Source organism: Sinocyclocheilus rhinocerous, unplaced genomic scaffold, assembly GCF_001515625.1.
Source record: "Sinocyclocheilus rhinocerous isolate Xijiao unplaced genomic scaffold, SAMN03320098_v1.1 scaffold1574, whole genome shotgun sequence".
NCBI classification, from domain to species: domain Eukaryota; kingdom Metazoa; phylum Chordata; class Actinopteri; order Cypriniformes; family Cyprinidae; genus Sinocyclocheilus; species Sinocyclocheilus rhinocerous.
The window spans coordinates 206324-221533 of record NW_015625598.1 but is presented as its reverse complement, the minus strand read 5'-3'; the positions used below and the strand labels follow the sequence as shown (position 1 = coordinate 221533).

General features: G+C 39.0%; 2 protein-coding genes across 5 annotated transcripts in view; one reads left to right on the top strand and one right to left on the bottom strand.

Annotated features, from left to right (window-relative positions):
* The window catches only part of LOC107758022 (synapsin-2-like), a 91938-nt gene that overhangs the window by 26531 nt on the left and 50197 nt on the right, over positions 1-15210 (bottom strand). For both annotated transcript variants that reach the window (XM_016575669.1, XM_016575662.1), the window contains exons 3-5: positions 12324-12415; positions 9267-9423; positions 8697-8786 (exon numbers count right to left, since the gene is read on the bottom strand). In XM_016575669.1, the coding sequence (XP_016431155.1) occupies positions 8697-8786; positions 9267-9423; positions 12324-12415 (339 nt within the window). The remainder of the gene's footprint in view (positions 1-8696; positions 8787-9266; positions 9424-12323; positions 12416-15210) is intronic.
* LOC107758095 (metalloproteinase inhibitor 3-like) lies at positions 589-6837 on the top strand. 3 transcript variants are annotated; one of them, XM_016575760.1, is made up of 4 exons: positions 589-797; positions 5678-5796; positions 6247-6307; positions 6514-6837. In XM_016575760.1, the coding sequence occupies exons 1-4, from the start codon at positions 662-664 to the stop codon at positions 6633-6635; spliced, it is 438 nt and encodes a 145-aa protein (XP_016431246.1). In that variant the 5' UTR covers positions 589-661; the 3' UTR covers positions 6636-6837. The 3 variants fall into 3 exon arrangements, with proteins under 3 accessions (XP_016431246.1, XP_016431241.1, XP_016431253.1); XM_016575755.1 differs by having other exon boundaries at positions 6247-6419; positions 6626-6837; XM_016575767.1 differs by having other exon boundaries at positions 6247-6464; positions 6707-6837.

The window sequence follows — 15210 nt, the reverse complement described above, 5'->3', positions numbered from 1 at the left end:
CTGTGACCAAAAAAAACAATAATTTTAAGTGAATTATATGCAATAATCAGCAATATGCTTTCACACAAATAACTTTATTTTTTGAATGTTTCAATATGCGTTGACACAAATTACTTATTTGAATTTTTCATTGATGCAACATGGCACTGAGTTCTTAGAAAAGAAATGTGTAGAGACGTTATTGCTTGATGACATCAGGAACCAATTAATCAGCTTTTTGAACCGGTTCTTCACTGCTGGTGCTTTTTCTATTTGCATGCGTTTTCCTAAAGTTGCGGCGCGTTGTGCTCTCTCGGCCACCGTAGTAACTGAGGTGAGGTTCGTGAGCAGTGTTGCCAAGTCCGCGGTTTTCACACGGAATTAGGCTACTTTAACACCGTTGCCGCGGGTTGAAGCGACCCCAATAACGTGATATTTAGCCCCTGGAATGCGAGTTTTAACAGGGGAATCCTGCCACCCCCTGAACACGATTGGGATAGTTTTGAGTAGCAATTGGGCGGGTTTATTGAAACCTGGCAACCCTGTCGTGAGGTCAGATGGGCGGGAGATATAAGAGCTATATAAGATGACACAATTTAGAGGTCTTCAGAGAGTGACAAAGAAAGCTCTGCCTGAGCAACACCCCGAGTATATTGTTTAATCTCGTGCTGTGAGTGTGAGGATGGGCGTCCCGGTGTCTGCTGCTGTGACTCTAGGGCTGCTGTTCTTCTTGTCTGCGGGACTGAACGAGCAGGTGGCCGAGGGCTGTAAATGTCTTCCAAGACACCCTCAACAGGTGTTCTGCGAGTCTGATATAGGTAAGTCAAACGCATGCATAGCTAATTAGGCGTCTATTTGATGTCTGCATTTACATCTGCAATACGTCTAGGACGTTTCCTATCAGATGTCAAATAGACGTTTAGAAGATGTTTTAAGATGCTTATTTAGAATGCATGCAAAACTGACATCTTAAAGACGTCTATCAGATGTTTGTACACAGCAGATGCTTTCCAGATCTTTAACAGACCTCTTGCAGACATATGTGTGCTGTCTGGGTGTAGGTGCCGTATACAAATCTGTAGGGTGCATGCTGCTTTGAAATAAGAAACTACACATCAGGTTTATGGAGAGCAGTGTCGGGCAGTATAGGGTTGCACGGTTTACCGGTACTACGGTAGTAGTAAGGCTCCAATACTGGCGTTGCCACTGTATTTTTTTTTTTAAACTGCAGTATCTCATTGCGGTTCCTCCGTAAGTAATGTAGTATGTGGGGAAGTCGCTAAAATGTTAGAACACTTGTGCATGCAAATAAATACAAATGCGTCTTTTTCTTTGTCCTGTCGACTTTCTGCGGTGCAAAATGCTGTAGAATTCGCGCCTTGCACCGGGTTCACACTGGATGCGCAAGCAGAGCGGGAGCAGCACGCGCACATTGAGCTTCCACACTGGCAGCGTGATGAGGTGTTTTCGTGCAATTAAAATGTTTTCCACAGCGCTGAATGTCATATGGTGGTTGTGAAACACAGAACAGCTCACTTGTTTGATTTTTATGGTGAAATTGTTATTTTTCGTGTTTTCTCGTGTCCATTTTGAACAGTGCCGATCCTAGACTTCTGGGGGCCCTATGCAAAACTGGGGGGGGGGGGGAGTGGGGTATGAATGAAATGCATTTGTTCTTGTTTCACTCAGTCTCGAATCGCGCTCGTGGAAAACGCTTGAGAAACATTCTCTTCTCTCGAGTTTTTGGCGGATTGGAACAGTGTCTCTTCCGCGGCTCGGTACGGTTTCTATTATTATTATTATTATTATTTTTTTTTTTATGTTGAAAGGGCGACAGTGCACTGCATTAAAAGAAATGATCATTCATGTTTTCATAACCGCTAGCCAAATTAAAAAACGAAACCATAAAATGAAGTCCTCTTTGAGAGCAAGGGTGCCCCCTGGTGTTTCGGGGGCCCTACGCAGTCTGCAAGAACAACGCACTGTGCTTTAATTCAGTGAGTGGCGCAGCAAAAATAAACTCAGCGCCGAAACTATCGCTGCGTGCAGTGAACACTCTAACCTGTTAACATGTGCGCCGAAATAAATACGCGCTGCTATATGTCCTGCATCTCCACAACAGCGTTACAACGCCACTGCTTTGGGGCGTGTCAATTTTAGGGCAGAGCACGCCTCTGAAAACAATGTTTACGCCCTATTTGTGTTTCATCTTCTTTTAACGGCGGTTCGCAAACTAAACATTATTGGTGCCATCTAGGTACAACCTAAAATTCAAAATGATGAACCGTAGCCTATATGCTATAGATGGGTGAGCGCTGTAAAAGCCTGTAAATACGCAACGGCTTGTGAAAGTAAACATTGCCATTTTGTTTTGCATAATTTTAATAAAGTGAAAAACCTGGAGAAAAAAAAGCCTGTCATACTTTTTATTGGTGTGTATTTTGTTTTTAACAATTTTAATATTGACAAAATATAGCTAACATTAAATATACACGCCTAATCATTTTTACAAATACATATGGTAAAATAAAAAGAATAATATAAATACTGTGAAAGTATTGTCTATAATAATCTGAAATGTTTTTATATGACGGTTTGTGATGTTATTTATTGTGTCTCGCTGCTTCTAGCGTTCTGGGACGGTCCGTTGAGCTACAAGATCACAGAACATCTCAATTCTCACAAAGATGCGTTCTGTGTTCTCGTGTCCTTCTGAGTTTGTTCTTTCAAGGTAGCCTGGCAAGACTGGTCTCCACGAGAACACAAGTCCATTCTTGGAATTGAGAAACGGTGAATTTCAGTCAGAGTTGTGCGACACAATCGCCGTTTACGGATGCCATAGGAATGAATGAGAAATGCCGTAAGCTGTGTCCCACCTGTCGCAAAAATTCAGTGACTTTTCTCTTATAAAATGGCAACAGTACAAAAGTATTGTTTAGTGTAAAACATGTTGGAGATTATAGAAATATTCTCTTTTAAAAACAAGGATCTAATTTTATAGTTGTTAGGCTTTAACCCCGAGAAACAGATAGAGCCGACTAAGGTATGTTCAGGTCTAGGAGGACAGACAGAAAGTGCGGATGTACATACACTGCTTTTGAACAGCATATGTACACCTGCAGGAATGGCCCTAGTAAGCACCTTAAATTCTTTTAATGTAATAGGTATTTTGTATCTTGAGAGAAAGTCTGCAAATGTAAATAAAGTCCCTTCATTATTAAATAACTGACTCCCTAATATTTAATCCTCAATTTTTCAATATGATTATTTTTAGCTTGTTGCCTCAAGTCTAAAAAAATAAGCAGAGCTCTTTTCGCCCTCTTCAAGCAATTTCCTTCGAGACCTAATAAAAGCTCCTTCAGCCTTTTGTTTGTAAATTTCCTCAAGTTTAAGTTTCTGTTCAGTGAGTTCTACTTTATCGAATTCTGATAATTCTTCTACTCTTTTAGATAATAAAGTAGATATTTTAACTAAAATTGTATCCTCTTCAGCTTTCCTCTTTTTTTGCAAACTCGCTACAGTACTTCCTAAAAAAAATTCCTACTTCAAATTTGAGAAGTTCCCAATTGCTACAATATTTTTTTTCAATTTTTGCTTTATTCCAATAAGTCAAAATTATTTTTTCTATGCCAGTAATTACTTCGTTATGTTGAAGTACTGAATTATTTAATTTCCAATATCCAGACTTTTGAGTTAAATTCACAGAAGATCTAAAGGGAATACTTATTGAAATAGCCTTATGATCCGAGAATGGGGATGGTATTATATCAGTAACAATATTATCTAAATCCTTAGCTGTAAGCCAATAATCAATCCTGGACTGACTAGATAAAGAATTATTACTCCAAGTAAAGCATTCTTGTGTTGGGTGAGATTTTCTCCATTTGTCAATTTAAGAAAATTTCTCCATAAACGTAATTACATAATCAGGGCTTAGATTTCCAGCCTGAGGAGGTAACCTACAGTAACCTGTTGTCCAGGACGACATTGAAATCACCTCCAAAGATCAGAGAAGAGTTAGGATATGTGGCTAACATACGAGTCACCCGATCACCTAATCTGTCAAAAAAGGCATTATTTTCTCTTTGTTTTTCTCTTTGTAAGTTGAAACCATAAACATTAATAATAATACAGGTTGAATTTAAAATTTCAAGGGCAAGTAAAATGTAATGTCCAGATGTATCACACTCAGAACTTAATATTTTCCCTTTAAATCGATTTTTCAAGATGCAAACCCCAGCAGAATGAGTAGTGCCGTGAGATAACCATAAATCTAGTCTCCATTGCGACCTCCAAAAATGTACATTTTGAATATCAGAATGGCACTCTTGTAGGAAACAAAAATCTGTATTGAAGCGCTTCAAGTACAAAAAAATGGCTTTCCATCATGTGGCGCTGTTCTGAACAACGGCGAGTATCTGCTGTCAGGTAAAATAATTTACTATCTGAAGGCAGAGTTTGAGTTGAAACCGAACACGCTGATTCCTGATGCTGGTTGTGAACATCAGTTGAGGCTGGGTTGTACTTCACACGTTATGCCCTGATTTGCAGTCTGGATGAGTCTGTGCAAGTCGGAGCCAGTCTGCAGATTTTGGGCAGTCTGAGTTGACCGATTTCACAGAGAATCACAGTGAAGTCAATTATTCAACTTCAGTTTTTTTTTAATTTAAAAAAAAAAAAATTTTTAGCTTCAGACTTTAATATCACTCGTTTAATATTGAGCCGATTTTAGAGCACATAGTTTTCACTGATTTAATGGGACAGATATTTTCCTTTAAAAGCACACACAACCAACAAGTTTATTTTAAAAACACAAACGTAAGGCTAGAATTCACTACATGACTTTTGCCCAGATTTTTGCCCCAGTTTACAGTCTAAACTGTAGCTAGATGCCGAAAGTCAGAGCCAGTCTACAGATTTGAGTTAACAGATTTCATAGAAAAATGGCATAGTCTATGATTTCAACTTTATTTTTTTTTTTTTTTTTTTTAGCTTCAGACTTTAATATCACTTGTTTAATATTGAGCCGATTTTAGAGCACATGGTTTTCACTTATGCGTCTCCTAGCAACAAGACACATTTCTGTGTGAGTTTGTGGTGTTTGGGATGAGTTCAGAGTCTGTTAGTTTGTAAACCTCAGTTTTTAGCGTATTAGATCCATGTTTTTTTTTTCTTTTTTTCTTCTCTGTAACCATTTACAAAACCAGTCCTAGTGTATCGGTTTAGATATATTAAGTCGTATAGTGTATTCCAGCCAGCTCAATTAAGCCTAATGTTCCATTTTTAATAGCTCAAAAAACATTTAAGAACTTGATGACACCTCTTCTCTGTAACCATTTACAAAACCAGTCCTAGTGTATCGGTTTAGATATTAAAAGTCTTAGTGTATTGCAGCCAGATCAATTAAGCCTAATGTTCCATTTTAATAGCTCAAAAAACATTTAAGAACTTGATGACACCTTTCATAAGTAAACCATAATTGTCCTCCGTGATGTTACACAACTCAAAGAAAAGACTCCTTATCCAAGACCTCAAACCTGAAAACACTTATGAATCTCAATGGGGCATGAGGGTTCAATAAGTGAGGACCTCTCTAGGTACAAAACAAGTTGTGTGTGTGTGTATATACAGTAAAAACTAACTGTAAAAACAAAAAATAGAGATGCATAAGAAAAATGTTTTTTTTTTTCCACCTAAGGACGTGTCATGGATGGAGTGATTGTTTTTGGTTTATGTGACTTTATGTGGCCTTGGGACCAACTCTCCTCGGTTCAAAAGGGGAACCTCAACATGTATCGGAGAGGCTGTGTCTGTGAGGTAATAATCCAAATCATATTTTTTACAATAGTTCACCATAGTCTCAAGATTTTCTGCCATTTTTTGAGTGTTGTCAAATGTGTATTTAAACCCTGGGTTCAGATCATTTTCAGAAAATGTTGTAAAAGATTTCCATGTTTAATGCATCAACGAATTTGACAAGGACATCCCAGATGCCATAGAGGAAGTTCTCAACGCCTCTTATGATTAAACATGCTTGGTAGAGAAGAACCCAACCATGCTGACCTAAAAGACAAACAAGCTTCAAGTCTCCAGATATTCCTAAAAACGTGTTGCATTTGCCTACTTGGTTTTGTAATTAATACTTGGGGGGGCCCTTGCATTAGCCACCGACTGTTATCAGTGATTTTGATTTATTGTTGTTTTTGTAGTAAAGGTTGTTGTGTTATGAGCATTGAGAAGTGTTCTCTCAAACTGTGATCTCTACAGATTGCATCCTGTACTGGAGCGTCCTGTTTGACCAAGAAGCTTCAAAGAAAGTGTCTGATAGGAGTCAATAATTTCCTCGGTCTTGTTTATGAAGAGGCTCTTCAGTCTGTGTGCCTGCCATGCAGAGACGGCTTCTGCAGATGGCGAAAAATGATTGGTAACTACAAAAGCTCCTAAAATGACGCCCTGAAGACCAAGTGCATCAGCCAGTTTGGACATCTGGAGCGTCCTGTTTGACCAAGAAGCTTCAAAGAAAGTGTCTGATAGGAGTCAATAATTTCCTTGGTCTTGTTTATGAAGAGGCTCTTCAGTCTGTGTGCCTGCCATGCCGAGACGGCTTCTGCAGATGGCGAAAAATGATTGGTAACTACAAAAGCTCGCTAAAATGACGCCCTAAAATGACTAAAATGTCAACTAAAATGACGCCCTGAAGACCAAGTGCATCAGTCAGTTTGGACCTTTTGTGATTCCGAATGCTTAGATTCTTAAATGAATTTAAACATTTAATGAAGCTTTGCAATGCAGTCAGCAAATGCATACAGAACTCTGTTTTCATGGAGATATGCCATTAACCATTAAACTGTTTTGCATGTAAAAGCGTCTGTGTATTTAATGGGAAATGTGAGCATGTGTATATAAATATGGATGTTCTTAGTGGCAATGCTTTATATCCAATGCATTCATCTGGCATTGTTTTTTTTTTCACTTTTCGGTTCTGATGAGCATGGAGTTAAATATGAAAAATGACGAACGGCAACGTATAAGGTTCCTTACTAGAAAGATGTCACTAGAAACAACATATTAGCTTATTTGCAGAAAGCTGGTAATGATTTTGAAGTGGTATATTGAAACGCAGTGTGTGTACGCTGCATAGAGGGGCTGCTACTGAGACCGATTGAGACTTAGTTTTCATGTCTTGGGGTCAGAAAGCCTAAAAAATTTATATCAAAAAGCCCCTACATCACATGTCGTTCAGGAAGGTTTTGAGAAAAATCCTCCTCGCTCATTCAAAAACAAACGCCAGCATATTCAGTTGTCAGACATGACTGAAACAGCCAATGGGACTGGCTTCTATGGTCAGATAAAAGTAAAAAAAAATAGAGCTTTTTGGCAGGAAAACATACCTGATGGGTTTGGTGCAAACAGGGATAAAATGTAGCCCATGCCCACAGTTAAATATACTGCTGGATCTTTAATGTTGTGGGCCTGTTTTTCTGCCGGAGGTCCTGGACATCTTGTTCAGATACATGGCATCATGGATTCTAGACCAAAATCATGAAATCTAAACCATTGTCCTGATCTTCCTTCAGAACAATGATCCAAAACAAACATCAAAATCGGCACAATGTCTCATTGAGCACAAAATGAAGCTTCTGCCGTGGTCGTCTCAGTCTCCTGACCTGAACCTTATAGAAAATGAGTGCGGTGATCTGAAGAGACGGAGCTGTGAATCTGAAAGATCTGGAGAGATTCTGTCTGAAGGACTGGTCTCTGATCTCAGGTTTCCTCCAAACTCATCAGGCATTATAGGAGAAAACTCGGAGCTGTTATCTTGGGAAAAGGACGTTGCAATAATTGGGTGCCAATAATTGTGGCCAACGTGAACTAGAGAAAAACATTTTTCATAATGAGATTTTACCCCCACTTTCCGCTGTTTTACTTCAATGAAGGGTTAGAATTTTGTGGATTTATTGAATGAAAGACCAAAAGGATAAACGATGCAGATTTATTTTCACAGCCACATTTGCTCATATTTACCAAGGGTGCCAATATTAGTAGAGGGCATTGTAAGTTGTCAGTGTTACTAATCAAAACACAAACACAAAACCAATTTGGTTCTTCAGCGGCTCTTCGGAGTGGTTGAGGTGCTATACAGCACTGCTACCATATAAAGAACCTGTTAAGCCCTTGTATAGTTCTTTAAAGGTTCTCTAAGTCTCTCTTAGTTTAGTTGGGAAAGGATTAAAAAACATTAAAATACAGTGTATTTCCTGAAGATAGCGTGGTTCTCAACCTTTTTGCCCCCAAGGCCCCCGTGTAAGGAAATATTCCACACAAGACTTTTTTTACCTCAGAAAAGCATAAAACTTCAAAACAGCTTTTGCCATTGTAGTAAATTCCCATTCATAGCAAACATATGAGAGTGGAGTGACATCTTAAATCTAATGAGGAGAATGGGGTTCCTCTTATGTTTCTACATAGCTCCATTTGACAAAGGTGCTGTATAACACTTAAAGTGGTTCCCCTATGATTACAAGCCAATGAACCACCTTTAGTGATATTCACCACCACTTTTGTTTAAATTGCATATATATATATAAACTAATATATAGTATACAAAGTATACAAATAACCAAAGTGTCAAATATTTTGTTCTTTACAACAAAAGTACAAAAAATGTAGTTGTTTCTAATCAAATGAAATGAAAGGCAAGGTTGTCTTGTACTTACCATGTCCCTGTAGTTTGAGTAGAATGTCTGATCAACAAGAGGGAATTTATCTGCTCCCAGTTTCTTGTAGATGCTGATCAGTTGAGAAAACTAGGAGAAAACAGAGAATCAGTCTGGATGCAAATTTTGGCAATAATAGATCTTGAAGCGTTAAAACTGTCCTTTAGTGTCCATGCCACAATGTGGTCTGATCTGAACACACAATTTGTATATATGGGCCAGGGTGTTTTTACCGTGTGATGAGTATAGCGACATCATGGTGTGCAGGATGAGTGTCACTTTGAGGATTGAGGTTTTTTTGCCAGGTACAGAAGCTGTTGAGAGTCGTATCAGCGTGGTGAATGATCTTCAGCCCTTTCTGAAAACACATAAAAGTAGTAGTAAAGTAAAAGCAGTAATAATAATTTTAAAAAAAAAAAAAAAAAAAAAAAAAACGGCATATGTTCAATCTTGTCACACTGTGAAGTAGCCCCAGAAACCGATAGGAAGTTTTAATGCTCCTCACATTGACAGGATTTATATATATATTTTTTAAAGAAAAACACTGTACAAAACGAAATGTCTACTCACAGCCCATGGCTTGTCACAGAGGTTGTAAATGGACTCCAGCGAGTTGACGCTGGGGATCCCGGCATACTGCAAACCGATGATTATATTGCGGAAGTCTTCATTCTGTGCCATGCTATAAGCGTGCTGTTGCACCAACACAAAGTCAGGCTTGAAGGACCTGTGTGAATAATAATAATATATCGAGAACAGAGCAAACAGAGCAAAAGTGTCAGTCTATTATCTGTTTAACATTTTAAATGAGTAGTGTTTAATCATGTATGTACTGTGTTATAATATAATAATCCTACTGGCCAAAACCACATTTAAAAAATAACTAGTTGCTTCTTTAAAAATATAATTAATAATAAATAGATTTTAATGGCAAGCTTTAATGTCAACAGATAATATCTTTTAAAGATGTTCTTTTAAAGATAAACATGAAGAACAATTTAATTATTTTCTGTTTCATGACATTCACTTTCTTTTAATCACCTCAGACTATAACTCAGGGCTTCATATAGATTTCAATATTTATTCAATATATATATATATATATATATATATAAAGAATACTGTCTTTTTGTCAACACTGTCAACTCTGTGATTATAATAAATTAGACCGAGCTGAAAATCTGCTCAAAAGCATTCTGTAGTTTCAAATCATTCATTCATTCAATGTTTATTACTGACACTATTCAAAAAGCCATTTTTGATTGTTTGTTTGTTTGTTTGTTGTCTGTACATAAAGTTAAAATAATAATAATAATAATGTGTTGGGAGTGAGTTTGAAAGAGACCAGAGAAAAAAAGAGAAAATAAATAAATAATAAAAGATGAGACGGATGAGTTCGCTAAGAGAGAGATGGTGATCTGAGACACTCCTGACGCTTTTCTGCTCAGATGAACAGAAAGTCTTTCACTGTATTGGGACTTCGACATGAGGAAAGCATGTTCTTCATATGATGCTATGATGTATAATATTAGAAACTGCATATACATACATTTTCTTAAGAAAATGTGAGTGCTTGATGAGGCAAGACTCAGCACTGCTTCTGTGTTCTGCGTGACTGAAAAGAGAGCCATGTCTGTATGATGCCACAGAGTTGAGATATGGTATGGCTTGTTAATGTTGTTACACAGTTGCTAGGGTTTTCTAAATAGGGCGTTGCTAGACAGTTGCCATGGAGACATCTGAAGACTTCTGGCCAGTCTGAGTCAAAAGAGTCATCCTCTCTATGATGTTCTGATCCAGAGATAGTCCTCTCATCCTTTTTCAATGGATGCTTATGAAATGGTTGCTAGGGTGCTGTAACTGGTTGCTAGCAAGTGGCTATGAAGTTGTTATGTCACTAATTGCTTATTGTCAAAAGAGCCCACCCTTGAGCCTCTATGGCTTTCTGATCCAGAGATATGACTTCAAAATTTGGTTCCAATGTTAAGCCTATGGGACTTTTTCACCTAGTTTTTTTGCCCGCCGATCACTTAAAAGTCATAGCACATCTCTCCTTAATAAGCTGCATGATTTGACACCTCATTCATGGGTCAAAGACAAACGGTGAGGTACGAATCACACACCTAAGTTTTGTCTAGAAGAAGAAGAATAAGTATGCAAGAGAATAGTAGTGATGCTTTGCTTCACAAGCACCACTAATGATGAACAAAACATATGCAAAATTAATAATAATTTTAAAAAAGAACACCAGCATGTTTTCAAGTGTTATGCAAGTGAATTTAAGTCAATATTTTTTAAAGGCAGATGATTGTCTGGTCATATCAACACACACCCACATCAGTACAAGACACATCAAACCCATACTGATGCCTACACACACACTCATTAGGAGTGTCAGGTAATGGGAAAATCCACCCGCTATACTCATTTAAAACAGTGCAAACCCTCCTGCATGAGTAAGCTGCACAACCACAGTGGCATATAGCTCTGCTTATGGTAAGCTGTATTTTGGCTTCCTGTCTTTTTGATGAACCACATTTTGTGGTCATCATGACAGTAAATCACATCACCCTAAATCTTACTGTTATAATTGGTTTTAACATTTGAACTATGAAACATAGTTGGGCTTTGTGGGCTTTTACATGAGCAGTTGTTGTAACAGTATTTTTTAACAAATGAGGGCAGTATGCATCAGCAATATTTTTGGTCTATTTACCTGAAAGATAAAGATAAAAATCTTTAATCTTATACAGCAAATGTCTTTAAAACTTAACTTTCAGTTAAGGGCTGCACTAGAGTATACAGTCAAACCTGTCAGATAACACTTATGCAAAACATGGTCAGGTCAAAGTGTCTGAATAATTTTTGATCCCCAATTTTTTTTAACCAATTTTACTGGTAGTCCACTTTATGAAGAATTTTTGGGTATAATATGCCACAGTTTACTTTATTTTGCTATCCTCACTTACGTAAATGAAATATAGTGTCCTGCACCCAGTAGTAAAAAAATATCAAAAATTATATCTGGTGTCTGAATAATTTTTGGTTTCACTGTGTGTGTATATAATATGTATTTGTACATATGTGTATGTGTGTGTGTATATATATCTTTGTCAAAGCTACATTTATTTGATAAATTAATACAGTGATCAACCAAAAATTATTCAGCTGTTAAATTTAAGTACACAATTAGATAATACCAATTTAGATCAAACAATTACCAAGCAATGCTTAATTTTGTTCAGTCTGTGGTGTAAAAAGGTTGCATTAGGTCACAGTTTACCTACCCTCACTACCCTCACTTACGTAAATGAAATATAGTGTCCTGCACCCACTAGTAAAAAAAAAAATATATATATATATATATATATAAAATTATATCTGGAGTCTGAATAATGTTTGGTTTGACTGTAGATGCAAAGCTAAAACACAAAACAGTTTCCCTTAATGCCACATAAGTTACTGTCAGAACAGTTTGCTAGTTAAAAGGTACTTTATGTGATAACATCAAACTGAATACTGACTGATGGATAAATGCTGAAAACTGCAGAAAAAAATGGATATATGAATTTGATGGACTCATGCTGGATTCGCCGCTGTATTTTCTGATGATTATGTTGAACTTACCGAACCACTTTTGTTCCATTTCTGATCACTTGCATGTCCACACTGCATGTGCCATTAGCATGAGCCACAAGGTTGATCTCCGAGAACTCAGCCTGAAACAAAAAGAAACGTACAAATAAATATAGGTTACACTTTATTTGGATAGTCCGCATGATAGTCTGATGTTCATTCATGTTTATTTTGTGGTATAACTTGTAGTAAAGGGGAAGAGATTATCGCTCCCCGTTGCCGCTTGAACTCAGCAGGCAGATACAGCGAACTATCATGCCACATCAAAGCACCAAAACGGCATTTAATGTTTGGATTTCATGAAGAAATTAACAGAAATCAAAAGCTGATGATTTGTTTCTTTTCAGAAGTAAAAAATCACAAAGCTTATTGCGATTATTGAATGGGAGGCAATACAAAAATACTTAGAGAAGCTTTATTCAGGCATCAACTGAAAGTAGCATAGACTAAAATATAGATCTTGTGGTTTAAGAATCTATATAGACATACTTAAAGTTAAAAGGAACATCTGAATGTTCTGGGATATCTAAATTTACCTCACAATTTACCTCACATTTCTTCAATACCGCAAATAAGATATATTCTACTAACTATAAGTATCTTTGCAACTACATGTCAACTAACTCTCGTTAGAGCATTAGTAGACTGTTAGATCAGGGTTAGTAGAATAAGTTGCAAAGTTAGTCAGTAGAATGTGTGTTGGGGGACCATCCAAAATAAAGTGTTAGCAGATATTAAGCAGACAGTCTGTTAGTTGACTTGTACTGTAGTTGCAAAGAATAGTCAGCATAATGTCTAAAGTGGACTATTAAAATAAAGTGTACTTAAATATGTTATGTCTGCTGTTATAAACATGACAAGGATCTCAATATGTATTCAGAATCTTGGTCTGCCCAGTCAAACTTGCAATATTTATTATTTTTCATGTAAATGTCTACTTTTATACTAATTTGTGTTGCGTCTTCAAACAGAAAATAGTCTATAAACTAAAGTCATTGACTCTTATTTTTTTAATAAACATCTTTAATAAAGACGAGTAAATAGTAAGATGTACTGTACATTATCTTTAAAAGGTTATTATTATCTACTTGACATATTTTTCTATTGTTAATTATATTTTTAAAGAAGAAATCAACTAACAAAAAGTAAGATTAATACTATTATTATACATAAATAATATAAATCAACTAACAAAAAGTAAGATTAATACTATTATTATACCAAACACCTGATAACAGCAGTTCCTGTCTGCATGCAGTTCTGTAGATCCTTCTGAAGAATATCAAAGGCTGAGTGGAGGTGGAACCGGCGTCAGCTTTCTGTCATTCAGCAAAGCGCTCTGTGTTGTGTCAGTCACTCTCTCTGTAAGTCTTATTTGGTGTTGTTTGTCCCAATAAGCTCCTCAATAAGCATGTCTAAGGCTGAGGCTAAGACAAAGCATTTAAAAAAGGGCGAGAGTAAATTGCGTTACAGGCTGTGTGTTCCTCCCTGCCCGCGCTACATTACGAGCGGGGATACACACAGTCTGTGCATGGTTTGCTTGGGAGTGAAGCACGCAGAGTTGGCTCTCGAGGGAGCCGAGGCGGAGCGGCAGCTGCACTCGTGGGGTTCGCAGGTGGATCTGGAAGAGGGAATGGAGATGGGCGAGTCCCTATCTTCTTCCTCACCTGTCAGATCCAGCGCTCGCTCTCTGGGTTCAGAAGCCCGTTCTGCGGTTTCTTCCCCCTGGGGAGCGGGCTCGACGCTCCGCCCTGTCTTCCGACGTGGAGAGCGTAGGGGAGGATTTGCCCCCTCAATCGCCCCAGTACGAGGAGCGGTTGGAGGTGGTTACTCGCGCTGTGGCCAAGTTAAACATCGACTGGCCAGCCAAGAAACAAGCCAAAACGCAGAAAAGTAAATTAGATGAGCGTTTTCTGCGGGCCAGGCCACCACCTCCATCCCGGAGCTTGCCTTTTTTTCCCCGATCTCCACACCGAGATGTCGAGATCGTGGGCTAGGCCATTCTCGGCCCGCCTCTGCATCCCCGCTTCCGATTATTATGGCAATGTTGCGGGGTTGAACGAGCGCGGTTATAGGGCGATGCCTCGGGTTGAACAGACGCTCGCGAGCTATCTGTCCCCGGGTGCGGCATCGTCCTTGAAGGCTCCGGCCTTGCCCTCCAAGCCGCTGCAAACAACTTCAGCGCTGGTGGGCAAGGGGTACGAGGCAGCGGGTCAGGCTGGTGCGTGTCTGCACACCATGGCGGTGTTACAGGCGTACCAAGCCGACCTGCTTAAAGAGCTGGATGAAGGTGAGGAGATCTCTCCACAGGATCTTCCTCCTCGACACCCCGCTTGTGCCTTCTGGCCTGTTCGGCGACGCCATCAACTCCGTTGTCGACAGGTACCAGGAGGCTCGTAAACAAGCTGCGGTATTTCAGTGGTTCCTCCCTCGCCGCACTCCAGCTCCCGCCCAGCAGCCCCCTCCGCGTACTGGCTCCTCGTACAGGGACACCCAGAAGCAGAGCGTCGCCTCGTGCTCCCCCGCGTCGGGACCAGGGGTCGAAACGACGCTCTGGGTCGAGGGCTTCAAAGCCGAAACCAGATTTAAGAGCTTTTCTGGAGGCTAAGAAGTCCTCGACCAAGAAGTCCTGACGCCAGTGCCTCAGGACTTCTGAGGGCAGGCTCCTCTGGGGTAGAGGTTCCAGGGCGTAGCGGTCTCCCACGAGCACTTCTCTCAGTTACCGCCTGGAAACGTAGCAGTGATAAGAGGCTCGCCACCTCCACGGAGGTCTCCATCCCCTGCCGGTGTGCCGCTTCAGGGCACCGAGCTAGCTGCTTCAATTACACCAGAGGTCAGTCTCGAGATACTGATTCCCCTCGAGAGACTGATTGCAGCG